Source organism: Callionymus lyra, chromosome 7, assembly GCF_982586985.1.
Source record: "Callionymus lyra chromosome 7, fCalLyr1.hap1.1, whole genome shotgun sequence".
In the NCBI taxonomy this organism is placed as follows: Eukaryota; Metazoa; Chordata; class Actinopteri; order Syngnathiformes; family Callionymidae; genus Callionymus; species Callionymus lyra.
The window spans coordinates 12,710,846-12,726,185 of NC_141824.1; the positions used below are offsets into that span (position 1 = coordinate 12,710,846).

Consider the following 15,340-nt stretch of genomic DNA (forward strand, 5'->3'; position numbering starts at 1 on the left):
GAACTTGGTTAGCTTAGTGGTAGATGCTGGGTGTGCGCTCTCCTGAAGTCCACCATGATCTCCTTAGTCTTCTCCACTTTCAAGTGGAGATTGTTGTCTTTGCACCACGTGGTCAGCCTGTTGACCTCACTCCTGTAGACCATCTCATCGCTGTTGTTGATGAGACCCACCACAGTCGTGTCATCCACAAACTTGATGAAGAGGTTGGAGCTGGATGATGGAGTGCAGTCATGGGTCAGCGGCGTGAAGAGGAGGGGGCTCAGCACACACCCTTGGGAGGCTGAATTGAGGGCAGATCGTTATAAGTGACGTCATGTAAAAAATGCTGTTTTATCGTTCTGTGATCATATTGAGTTCTGAGTGTCCAGACGAGTAGCCAGGATCTCATAATACACAAGAATACAAACTACAACTGCTGTTATAGGAAATGTGCTGGTTTAGCTCAGTGGATACTTCGCTCAGTGGATACTTCGCACACTACTTCAGACCCTTCTCTGAATCAGCTGTTCAAGCCCTTCCATGGGATCAAACCCCGGGCGCTTTCCAGCATTTTGATTTTTGCAAATTATATTTATAGTAACTAACATTGTTAAATACATTTTAACCATTGAGTAAGGTTGATGGTAATAAAAGGTCCATCTTGTGTCCACAATAATCTGTATTTAAACACACAGAGCTGCTACACAGCATCACAACCCTGTGCGAAGACATTCAGGTGTTTGTTGTCTTTAACTTTCTTTATAGACTTGAATTTATTGTATTTCTTATTTTTATTGTCAAATACACATGTATTAAGACATAAAGCATAGATGAAATTGTAGTCCTCTCAGACCCACGATGCAAAACATGAAGTAGACGGTTGTAAGCACATTAAATGAGACATTAAGATAATAATAATAATAATGAACAAAATGAAATAAATACCCAACAATACTTAAATAATTAACTAATAAACAGAATATCAACAAAGAACAAAGTTAAGGCACAGGTAGTGCAAGCGGAGGTGATAGTGATGGAAGAGTTAAAATTCGGGGGGCCCTTTGTTTAGTGTGACGAGTAGCCAGGATCTTCTGATACACAAGTATAAAAACTAAAACTGCTATCTTATGGAATGTGCTGGTTTAGCTCAGTGGTTACTTCGTACACTACTTCAGAACCTTCTCTGATCAGCTGTTCAAGTCCCTCCATGGGATCGGGCGCTGTCCAGCACATTATTTTACAAATTAAATTAATAGTAGCTAACATTGTTAAATACACTTCAACCATTGAGTAAGCTTGAGGGTAATAAGAGGTCCATCTTGTGTCCACAATAATCTGTATTTAAACACACAGGGAGCTGCTACACAACATCACAACCCTGTGTGAAGACGTTCAGGTGTTTGTTTTCTTCAACTATCTATATATACTTGAATTTATTGTGAAGATATCTTTTAATAAAAACTATCAAAGGATTTATTTTGTGGCGATTATATGATGATCCTCGCTGGTGGATGTAATGACCTTTTCTACCACATAATGGCAGTGTTGCTTCACTTAAAGTCAAACTGAAACCAAATTTATATTTTATAATTTTTGAATATGAATCAGCGTTTAGATGAGTATCAAGTATATTCGAATCCACTAGTATGTTTACTGAAAAATGTAAAACATATATTATTTCAATATCTTGATTTTAGTGCTACAAAAACTTGTTTAAAATGAGACGAACGTTATTATTATTATTTAACAGCAACACTGAGTCCATCTTTTATTTTGTTTAAAATAATTCTAAAGAGTGACTGTCAAACACGTCATGTAAAATATGCTGTTTAATTGTTCTTTGATCATATTCAGCTCTGAGTGTCCAGACGAGTAGCCAGGATCTCATATTACACAAGTATAAAAAACAAAACAACTGCCAGGTCAAGTGCGCTGGTTTAGCTCAGTGGTTACTTCGTACACTACTTCTTTGTGATAAGTTGTCCAAGTCCCTTCATGGGATCAAACCCCGGGCGCTGTCCAGCGTTTTCTTTTTGTCAACTATTTTTAAACTTTTAACAAGTATCATGATCAAATTCTTATTTTTAAACTGTGAATACTACGTTCGTTGTGAAAGTAAACGAGTTCAAATGTTATATTCATTTTATGTTAATTTATTGTTTCAATTGTATTAGACAATACACTTAAATACTGTTAGTTCATGTTGACATATCCTAAAATGTGGGAAGAAAGTTTTCTAGATTCTACTTATTTCATGAAATTGTGTCTGTTGTCGTATCTCTGTGTGAACTTTTCTACCACGCGGTGGCAGTGTTGCTTCACTTAAACCAAAGTGAAACCAGGTTTAAAGGATTTTATGTCTTAATGCGACGTCAAGTAAAAAGTTGATCTTATAGTCGCGTTATTAATATATTATAATTCTTGAATATGGATCAGTGTTTAAATGACTATCTAGTACTTTATTCTAGACAAGTATATAATATAAAATGACAGGTTAAGTCACTGCGTTGGTTTAGCTCAGTGGTTACTTCTCAACTCATATCTTGCTAAGATACCCCCGGCCCTGAATGGGATCGAACCCCGGGCGCTGTCCAGCGTTTTTGTCTCTTATACCTTTTATTCAAAAGTCCAAATTCAAAACTAAAAACACGTGTAAAAATATGACGGTGTTTTTTCCTTATCCAGCCAGTTTTTAATACTGCAGTACACCTTTTGTCCAGCTGGTGCTAGTGTTGGATTTAAATACGTTAAAAAACAGTGAAGAAAAAGAGGTATCTGGGGATTGTTGAGTGACATCATGTAAAATATGCTCTATTAGTCATCGATCACAAATCGATCTTGATCTTCACCTCTGAGCCAGGATCTTCTGATACACTAGTATAAAAACTAAAATTGTTGTATAGTTCAAGTGCGCTGGTTTAGCTCAGTGGTTACTTCGTACACTATTTCACAATCTGTGATCAGCTGTTCAAGTCCCTCCATGGGATCAAACCCCGGGCGCTGTCCAGCGTTTTCTTTTTATTTTTTTTAAAGTTAAGTTAAATTTATTTTGATAGTCGTTAACGTTGTTAAATACACGAGTGAGGTTGAGGATAATAACAGGTCCATTTTGTGTCCACAATAATCTGTATTTTAAAAAAAACACAGAGCTGCTACACAACATCTCTCGGTTGTTCAAACGTTTATCTTTTCTTATACTGTCTATATATAATTATCTTGTTTAATTAAAATCTATCAAATGATCTCTTTGTGGTGATTATATGATGAAAAGTGACGACTCACTGATAGATGTAATGGACTATTCTACCACACGATGGGAGTGTTGCTTCACTTTTAGCCAAACTGAAGTAAATGTCTCGGGATTTCCTGTCTTAAGGTTGTGTCAAGTAGCATTTGCTCTTATTGATATTAAATGAATATTAATTATGGGTCAACTTTTAGATGAGTATTAGTGAGATCCAGTATTTTCTGCTCCACAACTATGTTTATTGAAATGATACGTCATCATGATGCGCTGGTTTAGCTCAGTGGTTACTTCTCGAATCCTTTCAAAGTCTGAAACCTCAGTCCCTTCGTGGGATCGAACCCCGGGCGCTGTCCAGCGTTTTTTGTCCCTTATAACTGTATTGTCTTCTTATTTAAGTATTTTCATTTAATTCCTTTAAGAAGAACACAAATTAAATATAAACATTTCAATGTTTCATCTTAATCTGTACAGTTACTTAAAAATACTGTAAGTTTCTAATCGGTTTAATAATATTTAACAAGTAATATTCAGATAATAAATGACATTGTGAGAGATATGACAACAGATCCAACTTAAATAATCAAGCCAGTCTGGATGGATTGTTAGTCATCCTATTTGAACAGGAAATGATCAAATGAGATCACTGGACAAATATTGATGTTCATTTACTTTGCGTCCACATTCAGCGAATTAACCGAGCGTCAGAACCTCATCAGTTCAGTGACTTTGATGCGTGGGACATGTAGATACAACCTTTGACCCCAGCATTTTTTGCTTTCATCAGCTGCCAATCACCTATATAACGCTGAAAGCATCTCATGGAATTGGGTTTCTTTCTGCTCTCTGTCCACCTCTTTCTAGCTTCAGATCAACTATAAATACTATTTTAAACATGTTTTTTGTTGAAGTTTTTGATATTTCTTGAGTTGATTTTATTAATATTTTAACAACATTTTTTTAATCTGTTTTTTGACGTTTTAGGGATTACGTCCCTGTCCAACGACACAAAGGTTTTCTTTCTTTTCTTTTGAGGTATTTAATGATTTTTTTCTCTTCATAATCAAAACATATAATATCCTTTTTTTTTTTTTAATGTTCCAAAAGTTGATTTCAAACTTTCAACATTTGTTTAATATCTTTTGCAGACCACGTGACTTTGATTTCCTGGTAAGTGAAACTTTGATTTATTATATATATAAAGCATTAAATATGAATACAGATATAGCGTACCGTGAATTTCTACAAAAAAAGTAGGTGAGTCATTATTATTTATAAAGCGTCTTTCACAGACCAGGGTCACAAGGCGCTTAAACAACACAACAATACACATTTAAAAATACATACAAATTTAAAAACGTTAAAAGGCGAACTCATTATTTCAGTTTAAAAATGGCAACATTTTAAGGAAAATGAAGATGCACTGTGGGTAAAAAAAGCATCAACAAGTCCTTGAGTTCACGTGTCCTTAAAAGAACACGAAACCATGTGCTATAATGTTATTATATATTTAGAATCTAAGGCCTTTAAATAAAGCCATTAATGAATGTTCGTTGGTACAGATTGAAAAGCACAGCTGGTATTAGCCCAGATTGTAGTGTGTAAGTGGCACATACAGATCCATTTATCATAGAATAGTACATTCCAGTTAACAAAGCCAGCTTGAAAAACGGCACTAAAATACCTTTTTTCTTAAAAAAGATTTAGACGACTTGGCTGGAATAGCTTCAGCAGACGGATACAAAAGTAAACAGTCAGTTCAAGGTCTTTTTTTGTGCATCATTGATGAGATTGATAACACAAATGTTCGTTCTGTCCACATTTGTTTGAATTAAACTCTGAAAGATTTCAAAATATCAAAGGTGATAAATAAAAAGCTTTTTTAACTCTTATAGCCAGTATTTGTATTAAGAATGACGTAAAAAAGTTTTATATTACCTTGCATTGATGCGTTTTAACCTTCAATCATTGCAGCCATGTTTGCACATTTACACATACACACTCTACACACGTCTATATACACGTCTGCATATCTTGAAACAAAACAAATACAATAATGAAAACAGAATAATCAAAGAAGATAAATAAAACTTTGTATCCATTATCTTAAATAAAGATGAAGAATAACTAAAAAATACTTTTTTTAAATATATATTTTCTTGCATTGATACGATAAATCCTTCAACGCACATTTACACATACACACTCTACACACGTCTGCAATATCTTTAAACAAAACAAATGCTCACGTATGGTGTTCTAGTGACTTGTTGGATCCAATACATAAAATAAAATAATCCCAACCACTGTTGAACTAAATTCCAATGATGACTCATGCATCTCTTTTGTCTACTATCAATTCTATTAGAGTCCAAAACATAAGAAATACAAGGAAACGCAAAACGAAATGTATAAATACATAAATGAATAAAATACAAAATAAATAAATTTACAGAAAAAAAAAAGAAATACAATCAGAAGTTATTTATTTATTTTGACATGTATTCAAACATTTATTTATTTATTTATACATTTAGTTATACTTGTGTCATTTATCGTCCTTCATATAAAACAAATCTTCCTTATTTTATCTTAAACACTGGAGTCCTTATAAGTCATTATCAATATGTTTTATCAATATAACTTTTTTAATTATTCTATAAATCCAAATGATGACTCATGCATCTCTTTTGTCTACTATTAATTCTATTAGAGTCCAAAACATAAGATATACAAGAGAATGCAAAACGTGTACCAATTTCCATGTAAAGCGACAAAACATGACTGTTCTTGTACAACTTGTAATGAATAATATCCTTTTAACCCTTATAGTAAATTTTATTAATATCAATATTGTCTTGCAATGATGCCATTTAACCTTAAATCATGGCAGCCACGTGTGCACAGTTACACATACACACTGGTCTGCAATAGAACAAATCAAAATAATCCAAGTCACTGTTTTTCATCGTTAATATCAATCTATTAGAGACAAGAACATAAGAAATAAAGTCAAAACGTGAACCAATAAAGATGTAAAGAGAAAAAACATGACCGTTCTTGTACGACTCAAGTGGAACTCCCAAAACAAATCTTTATATGGCTCCAACAAAATGAATGAACGATGAATCAGATTGTTTGTGGTGAATAAATAAACGATGAACGTGTATATTAGATGTTTCGAAGGATACTTGTTGTTCTGATATGTGACTAACATTTCTGGTGGTCGATATTTAGTGGTTTTTTTTAAGCTATTTTGATTGCAGATTAAAATAATCTATCAACTCATTTTAACAATTTAAGATTGGTTTAGTCAACGGAACATCTTACCGTCGGTGGACGACCCTATTGGTCACTCCGAGGTCAGATGTGGAACTGGACGCAGAAACGCCGGAGCCGTCTGGTTTAACCTCCCTAATCTAATTTGTTCAGTGTGGCTGAGTCTTGAGCCAGTGTGGGAAAGTAGTTCTGGAGGAGGTGACGAGGGACCTCGTATTTAAGTAGTATGTGGTTCCGGGCCCGGACGTGTTCTTGTGGTTTGATCAAGACACGCCTCAGTCATGAACAAGCTTTTGACGAGTTGTGAGACTTTACCTTTGCTCGAGGTAGGTGATGATGTCGATGTCGTGCAGAGGTTCTTCTCGAGGAGGATTTCTCTTTGAATATTAAAGTCTAAATTTAAAGGAGAACACAGAGTAACATACTTTATTGTATTGATTTATTCCTGTAAGTATTTTATAACTTAGATTTTATTTCATATTGCTAATTTATTTTATTGTAATATTTGCACAAGATTGTGTTTTTGTTAAGATTGTATTTTATTGAGATTTTATTTATAACATCAAGATTGTATTTCATTAATATCTTAGTATTTTATATTTTATAGAGATTTCTTTTTAAATTTTATGTCATCAAGATTTTTGTATTTTACATTTTATCCATTTTATTTTTGTGTTTTTAATTATATCCATTTTATTTTTGTATTTTATTTCTGTTTAGAATCTATTTTTGTATTAATTATACATATTTCACCCGTTGTTATTATCAAGATTTTGTATTTTTGTATTTTAAAACGTATTTGTATCTAATATTTGTGTTTTATTTACATTTTATTTTTGTGTTTTATATTTCATGAAGATTCCATTTATATATTTCATCAAGATTTTTATATTTTATAAATATTTTATTTTTGTATTTTATATTTTATAGAGATTTTTTTTTAATAATTTAATGTTATCAATATTTTGTTTTTTATCAAGATGTTTGTGTTTTACATTTTTATAAATTGTTATTTTTGTATTTTATAACGTATTTATGATTTTATATTTTAGTAAGACTTTATTTTTGTATTTTATAAAAAAAAAACAATTGTTATATATTTCATCAAAATGTTTATATTTGATAAAGATTTTCTTTTTGTATTTTCTTTTTTTTTAAAGTATTGTTTTTTATATTTCACGAAGGTTTATATATTTTGTATTTTATTTCAAATGTTGTATTTCTGTCAAGAGACTATTTGTATGTTTTGTATTTTATGAACATTTTTAGGTGTATTTTCATTCTAATTGCTTACTTTCTTACTATTTCTCTTTCCGTCGACAGGTTTCTTCTGAAAGTCTTCACCCTGAGAGAAGGAAAATTTTGGGAGTTTGGGGGTCACTCAGGAAAAAGATCTCTCCGATGGCTCTTTGCAAATTAAGTACGTATTTAATTAAGTGTTTCAAAATTAAAAACTAATTGGTAGCGATTTGTGGTTGAAGATGCAGACTAATAAAAAATCCATTAAGATCTATAAGAATTTTAAAGTTAAATATGAATGTATTACATGCAAGAAAAAATACTTGTATGTATGTATCTCATAAATATATACATTTTATTGTTACTAACAATATCTAAAAAATAAACTAAACATCTTATATAATTTGAAGCCATCAGACAAAACAAATCTTAAATAAATAACTGAATAAAATAATTATATATTCATGGTTATTAATCAAGTCAAGCTGAATTTGTCTTTTTGTCCTCGCTCTTAAAATGAAGCTTCAGTTTGTTTGGCTTGTCCAACCAATCACTGCTTCAGAAAGACGTTATTCCCGCCCATTAAATTTGCATAAACACAACGAAATGTCGAAATAAATAAACGACAAAATGTATAAATACATGAACAAATAATAAACGGAATGTTTAAAAAGATAAATGAATAAAATTCAAAAGTTATAAATGTACAGAAAAACAAAAATGTATTTATTTATTTATACATTTAGTTATGTATGTATGTATTTATTTATACTTATGTCATTTATCATCCTTCATGTAAAACAAGTCATCCTTATTTTATCTTAAACACTGGAATCCTTATAAGTCATTAGCAATATGTTTTATTAATTTTAAACTTTTTAAATGATTCTAAAAATTAAGAATTATTGTTATTGTGCAGCGTCAGATCAATAAACAAATCTTCAGTATAATATAATTGTAATGTAATCATACATTATTTCATAATAATTGGTAAAGTTAAGTCTATATTTTCATTTTATTTTGGTTCCTCCATCAGTTCCTCTGGTGCTGCTGGGGGTCGTGGTGTTTGCAGTGAGCGGCATCACAGGCGAGGACCCTCTGCTGGCGTGTCTGCTGGACTCGGACTACAGCGAGCTGCTGACCATCGTGGAGACTGGACTTCCTGTCACCGACAAACCTTCACACGTGGCCATCGTCGGCGGAGGCATCGCCGGACTGACGGCCGCCAGGTTCCTGGAAGCTGCGGGTCACAAGGTGCCAAAGTTCAAAGGTCCTCATTGGCCTACGGTGTTGACGGATGGATGATGTCATCTCCAGGTGACCATCATCGAAGCGAGCGGGCGGATCGGAGGTCGAGTGGAGACCTTCAGGAACACGCAAGAGGGCTGGTATGCAGAAGTGGGTGCGATGAGGATCCCCAACTTTCACAAGTGAGTTTCTGTGAAAATGAGTCGAAATTCTCCTCAAGATCATTAAAACCTTGCAACGATGAAAAACTCAATCACACAAGGGGCTACATGAGTGCTATATTAAAGTAACATATCAAGCAGCAAAAGTAACTAAACACGTTTATTTAAGCATTTAATTTATGAAATCTATTGTTTATTATATATTTTTTAAAGTTGTCTATCCAACAAAAGGTTAATATGTAACAAACTTTATGTTAAATATGATTTTTTAAACCAAATATCCATACAAATGTATATATATATATATATATATATATATATATATATATATATATATTTAAATTAAGTTCATCTTATGTGGCCTGCCGGACGCTTGAAAACCTATAGATGAAGGTTCATGTTGATATGAGACTTCTAATAAGAGTAAAACTGATAATTAAGATAAATTGAGCCTCCATGATTAAAAAGTTTATGTCACAATCTTGTAAAGAATAATTAGTAAATACACATTTTTGTTTGGCTTCATACAGGATTATGACCCCTCGTGCGACCAGTGGCGTCTCTAGCATAAAGAAAATAAAAATTCCAATTTATGATTGTAAGACATAAAAATAGTATCTTATTTTAATATTTATCCAACAACATGCAAGGCATGATTGTATTTTTCATGATGAAATGCAATTCCATCAGAATATTGAATGGTTGAATTTTTTTTTTCTTCAAATATTGAAAGGTTAAATTCATTTCAATAATTCAATATTTGTTATATTTTAATTTCAATTATTCAATATTTGTTATATTTTAATTTAATTATTCAGTATTTTTTAATTCGAAGCCTTTTGAAATACAATATAAAAAAATTCGAAGCCTTTTAAATTCAATGTAAAAAAAAATACGAAGCCTTTTAAATTCAACATAAAATTGTGTAACTTTTATTCCCCTCAATGTCTCTATTTCGGAAAACATTGTATCATCTAATTGTGGCACTGCTGGGATGATTGTATTTTCATGATGAATTAAGAGGTTAAACAAGATGAAGGCAATATTAACATTAAAAAAGATTAGGATTTTTGAAAAATACACATATCATGATATTGATACACTTTTATGCGTGTATTTATTTCACAATTCATTTAAAAGAATGTTTTTTTTTTATTGCCAAACGCTTTATTACTCTGGGTATTCCATAGTAACTGTGCCTCTTTTAAAATTGTATATTTTCGGGTGCTTTTACTTTTACTAAAGGTTGTCTATTTAAATGACATGATGATGGCGAGGCGCTGCATTTTTAAAGAACACTACCGATTTTTACTATTTTACAATAAAAACGTTAAAGAAGTTCCCCAAAGATGCCACTCACCAGTGCTGGTCGTCTCTTGAAAATAAAAGGACTCATGACGAGCTTTAGTCTTGTCAATGTCGTCTGTCAAATCCAATGTTAAAATCCACCAGCAGATGGAGTCCCAAACATTTCTGTAGATTAACTACAGCCAAAAAAACAACATTGTAGGACGTGAGTTGTCGAAAACAAAGTTACTTTATATAAGAAAATGGTTCTAAAGTTGGCGTTCGCTCATTCAAGAATACTCAGCTGCGCGAAAAACTATTTCTGGTCCTTATTAGCGAAAAAGATACTGTTTCTTATTAATTTTAATCAACTGAATTATAAGTTTCATTCCTTTAAATCAGTTTTTAACTAAAATATCAATAATATTAAATCCGCAGCGTTTAATCAATATTATGAATAATCAATGTCACAAATCAATATAAATCAACTAATGTAATCCAAAAAAGTTACAATAATTCCATTTTTCTTATTGTTTTTATTTTTTTGTTTTGTTTTGACGGAAGACATCAAGTCAGATTCAATGATATATGTTTATATAAACATTTTCTTAGTAAAATACTTAGTCTTTCTTTAAAAAATACAATTTATACATTATTGCTCTATGATGATACAAATAATGTTCACAATTATTTTTAGCCTCTTAAAAAACGCCACCTGCTGGGGGCCACTCCCCACCTGCCCCTTTATATAGAGACGCCAATATGACACCCATTACTTTGTGTTCGGCAGGATCCTGCTGACGATGCTCTCGAAGCTACAAATCCCTCTGCAGCCCTTCAACCAAGAGAGCAACAACACCTACTACCTGCTGAACGGGGTTCTCCACAGGACCCGAGACGTGAAGGCCAATCCCGATGTGCTGAAATACTCTCTGAACGACAACGAGAGGGGGAAGTCGGCGTCGCAGCTATTCAGCGATACCCTGCGGAAGGTTCGTGTTGAACGACGCTATGGTGCCCGCGTGACCTCTGACCTGTGACCCCGTGCTCAGGTGAGGACGGACCTGCAGGCCAGCAGCTGCCGAGCATTGTTGGACAAGTACGACACGTACACGGTGAAGGTGATTGATGGACCGTTGTCGACGGATCGTGGTCGGAGCGAGGACGACGAACATCTCTCTGTTTGTCGCAGGAGTATCTGTTCAAGGAGGGGAACCTGAGTCGAGGAGCCGTGAAGATGATCGGAGACATTTTGAATGAAAACAGCCTGTTTTACACATCGTTAGTGGAAACGCTTTATATCCAAGCAGACATCAGCGACGACACTCAGTAAGAAAACCCAATTTTAACTTGTTTTTTTAAAAGAGTTTTTCACTTGAATGATTGATTTAAATTACATTTCTAAACAGATAATAATTTATAAGTAAATAGATACGTAGATAGATACGTAGATAGATACACAGATAGATACGTAGATAGATACGTAGATAGATACGTAGATAGATACGTAGATTGATACGTAGATAGATACGTAGATAGATACGTAGATAGATACTAAACTTGAGGTGCACAGACTTCACCTCAGGGATCTGATGTCTTCTTACAATGAGATGGTGGAAACAGCTAGACTAAAACTGTTGTTTGACACAATTAATTCTCTCATGTCTCCTGCTCCTCAAATCACGCCTGTCTTCTGTGAAGCTGACAGCAATGCATTGTTGAGATTTTTCATTGACAAAATTAAATTGATCAAAGAGAAAATCTCTCTGCCTTTGTTTGGAACCCCTTCTGTCTCTGAGCCCCTCTCCTCCTCTTGGTCTTCCTTCAGTGCTGTATCTTTGGGTGATATTCACGTCATCTTGCTCAGATGACGTCCAGAGGAGAGAAATCCTTCCAGGCTGTTGCTCCTAAGCTTTGGAACAATCTTCGTCTCTCTTTGCGCTTGATGGAGTCTACTGACTCCTTTAAGAAACATCTTAAGACGTTTTCATATACGTAGAAACATTGCTATACTTAAGTCAAATTTCCCATCCGGGAGGTCGTCTCTTTCCGGCCAAATAGTTCTTTCAAATTCCCTGTGTCATGATCAGAGAGACATCCTAATTTGTTTTCTTGTAATCTAATCATTCAAATGTTCTCGGGCGGGGGTTATCTTCTCTTCTGTCTTTTAGCCCCCCTTTCCCGGGTGTGTAAGCTTTGTTCTTTGATCTACAATTTAAGGTGTGATTTGCATTTAAACAGATGTTTGAATTTACCAGTGTCGTATCTCAAATTCTGATCCAAGCTTGCCTTGAACCAGTGCGAATCAGTCTGATAGGGATGTTGATTGTGAATGTGTAGTCAACCGTTCGCGCTCTTACTTCAAGAAAGTAATTATCTAACAAATCCTACCATGTCCTACTGAATATCTTCCTTCCATGTTTCAGATACTTGGAGGTACAGAACGGTTTTGACCAGATTCCGATTGCTCTCGGGCAGACAATAAACGCCAGCATCCTGTTAAACTCCAAGGTTAAAACCATCGACCAATCAGGAGGCGCGGATGTGAATGTGACCTACCAGGACAGGAATCACCCGGATTCTCTGACCAGCCTCACTGCGGACTTCGTCCTGGTCACTGCCACGGCCAAGGCCTCCATCTTCATAGACTTCCTGCCGTCACTCTCTGTGGAGAAGATGGAGGCCAAACGGGGGGTCCACTACACCGGCGCCACCAAGGTCATCCTGAGCTTCAAGGAGCGCTTCTGGGAAAAGGAAGGCATCACCGGCGGGAAGACGGTGACGGACAGACCGTCCCGCTACATCTACTACCCGAGTCACACTTTTCCCGGCACGGAGGCAGGAGCGCTGCTGGCGTCATACACTTGCTCTGACGACGCCTCCCTCTTGGACGGACTGAGTGACGAGGATCTGATGACCGTGGTCTTGGAGGACTTGGTAAGAATCCACGGAGACTACATCAAGCCTCTGCGGACCGGTGGCCTAGTCAAGAAGTGGGGCTTGGATCCGTACACTCTCGGCGCCTTCGCCCTCTTCACACCCTACCAGTCACGGTACGCCCAAGACCTTTTCCAGAGCGAAGGACGAGTGCATTTTGCAGGAGAGCACACTGCCGTTCCTCATGGATGGATCGAGACCTCCATGAAATCTGCTCTTCGGGCAGCGAGGAACATCAACCGCCTCACGCTGTAGATGTTAAACCATGACCTTTACTGTGTTCTTTTGGATGACATCGTCATTTCAAATACTTCTTTGTCCATCCATGTATCACTTGTTTATCTTTGTCTTTTTTATTTATCTGTTCGTTTCACAGAAGTGATTGAATTAATTTTACTCTGTTTATTTATTTCTGTGAAATCATGAAAAAAAGAGTTTGTTGTTCAGAACATTCATTAAAAGGATGAAGATGGAACTACACAACTCACACACCTAAGTGTACATCTGCTGTATATATGTGTGTAAGTGTGTGTTTGGGTGTACTGTAAGTGTGTGTGCGTGTCTGTGTAAGTGTGGGTGTGTGTTTTTGTAAGTGTGTGTGTAATTGTGTAGATTTGTAGGTGTGTAAACGTGTGTGTGTGACTTTCTGTAAGTGTGTGTAAGAGTGTGGGTGTGTAAGCATGGGTGTGTGTGTGTAAGTTTGTAAGTGTGTAGGTGTGTGCATGTCCAGGTGTGTCTTTGTGTGTGAAATAGTCTGCTTCTTCTTTTGTCTTGAGCCAGATTGTTTGTTTGTCCCAAACCACGACTACAGTAAGATACAAATTTTGTATTTCAATTTTCTTGATCTGTTACTTCTTGTTTTATCAGTTTAAGTTTATAGATATTTTGTTTGCCTTTGGTGGAATGACTCATAGATATAGATATATATAGTAGTTTTGTTTACCCCTTTTTTTATTTATATATGTTTCCTTTTTCTAACAGGTCTTTTGCCTCTGTTTTTATGTTTTGGTTCATGTTCCATGCTTGGCAGTTAAGATGGGATTTAACTATGGTTTAAAGCCTATGTTTTGAACTCGTTTTTAAGTCATAATTATTTAATTCATAGTCATTTCAACTTAAAAGAGTTCAAGTAAAACAAATATACTTGTCAATAAACTTGAATTGAACTTAATTCTGCATCTGAGACTTTTCATGGAGGTCTTCTGCCCCCTTCCTTCCTTATGTAATATATATATATACTTTAAATTAAATCATAATTTGACGTATTTTGATGTCATTTTAATTCTTATGGATGGATGGATTGATGGATGGATACGTAGATTGATACATAGTAAAGAGAACTAAAAAACTCTTTCCTGTCTAATGAGTTCTGCACATTCGTTTGATCCAAGGAAGAGTAACATTTAGAATTAAAACAGTCAATTTATTAATAGCAAATAATGATTACAAAGGTAGGCCAAGACCTTAAATACAACAGTTAACAAAGAATGCAAATAATTCAGAAATACCAGAAGTTTGAGCGCTTGGTCCATTCTCTGTCCGAAATCCTGGTTCACCCACCAGATCCTACCAGAGAGTGGCTCAAAACCTTTTAGCATGTCCTTCCTTTTAAAGACCTAGAGACCCTCCCCGAACACGTGAAGTTTTGCAAAATCTGTATCGTTGTTGATGTTGTATGCATGCCTTGACCTAAACACTGACCTAAACAAAGAATCTTCAGTCTTCCTTCACACTTATTCTCCCAAACCAGGTCTGTAGACCATAAATTCTGTGTCTTGACATTTTTAGAATCGTACACGTTTCTTATCTCAACAAGAAGAGCATGCCCACGTGGCTTACATCCTCTTTCCCAACACATATATCTTTCACAGTTTGGAACTATTGACACAAAGTGGCACCAAGGTTCTTACAAAGTTCAAGCACAGATGCCCAGAGCCCCCAGCACTTGAACCCTGCACCCTGGGAA

At 34.9% G+C, this 15,340-nt stretch overlaps 1 protein-coding gene across 1 annotated transcript; it reads left to right on the top strand.

Annotated features, from left to right (window-relative positions):
• The first annotated feature begins 6,718 nt into the window (after window positions 1–6,718).
• il4i1 (interleukin 4 induced 1) lies at window positions 6,719–13,629 on the top strand. The gene is made up of 8 exons (XM_087795635.1): window positions 6,719–6,828; window positions 7,826–7,922; window positions 8,778–8,995; window positions 9,059–9,171; window positions 11,228–11,429; window positions 11,490–11,558; window positions 11,630–11,766; window positions 12,864–13,629. Exons 1-8 carry the CDS (start codon window positions 6,784–6,786, stop codon window positions 13,627–13,629), a joined length of 1,647 nt encoding a protein of 548 aa, XP_087651761.1. The 5' UTR covers window positions 6,719–6,783.
• Window positions 13,630–15,340: the final 1,711 nt, after the last annotated feature.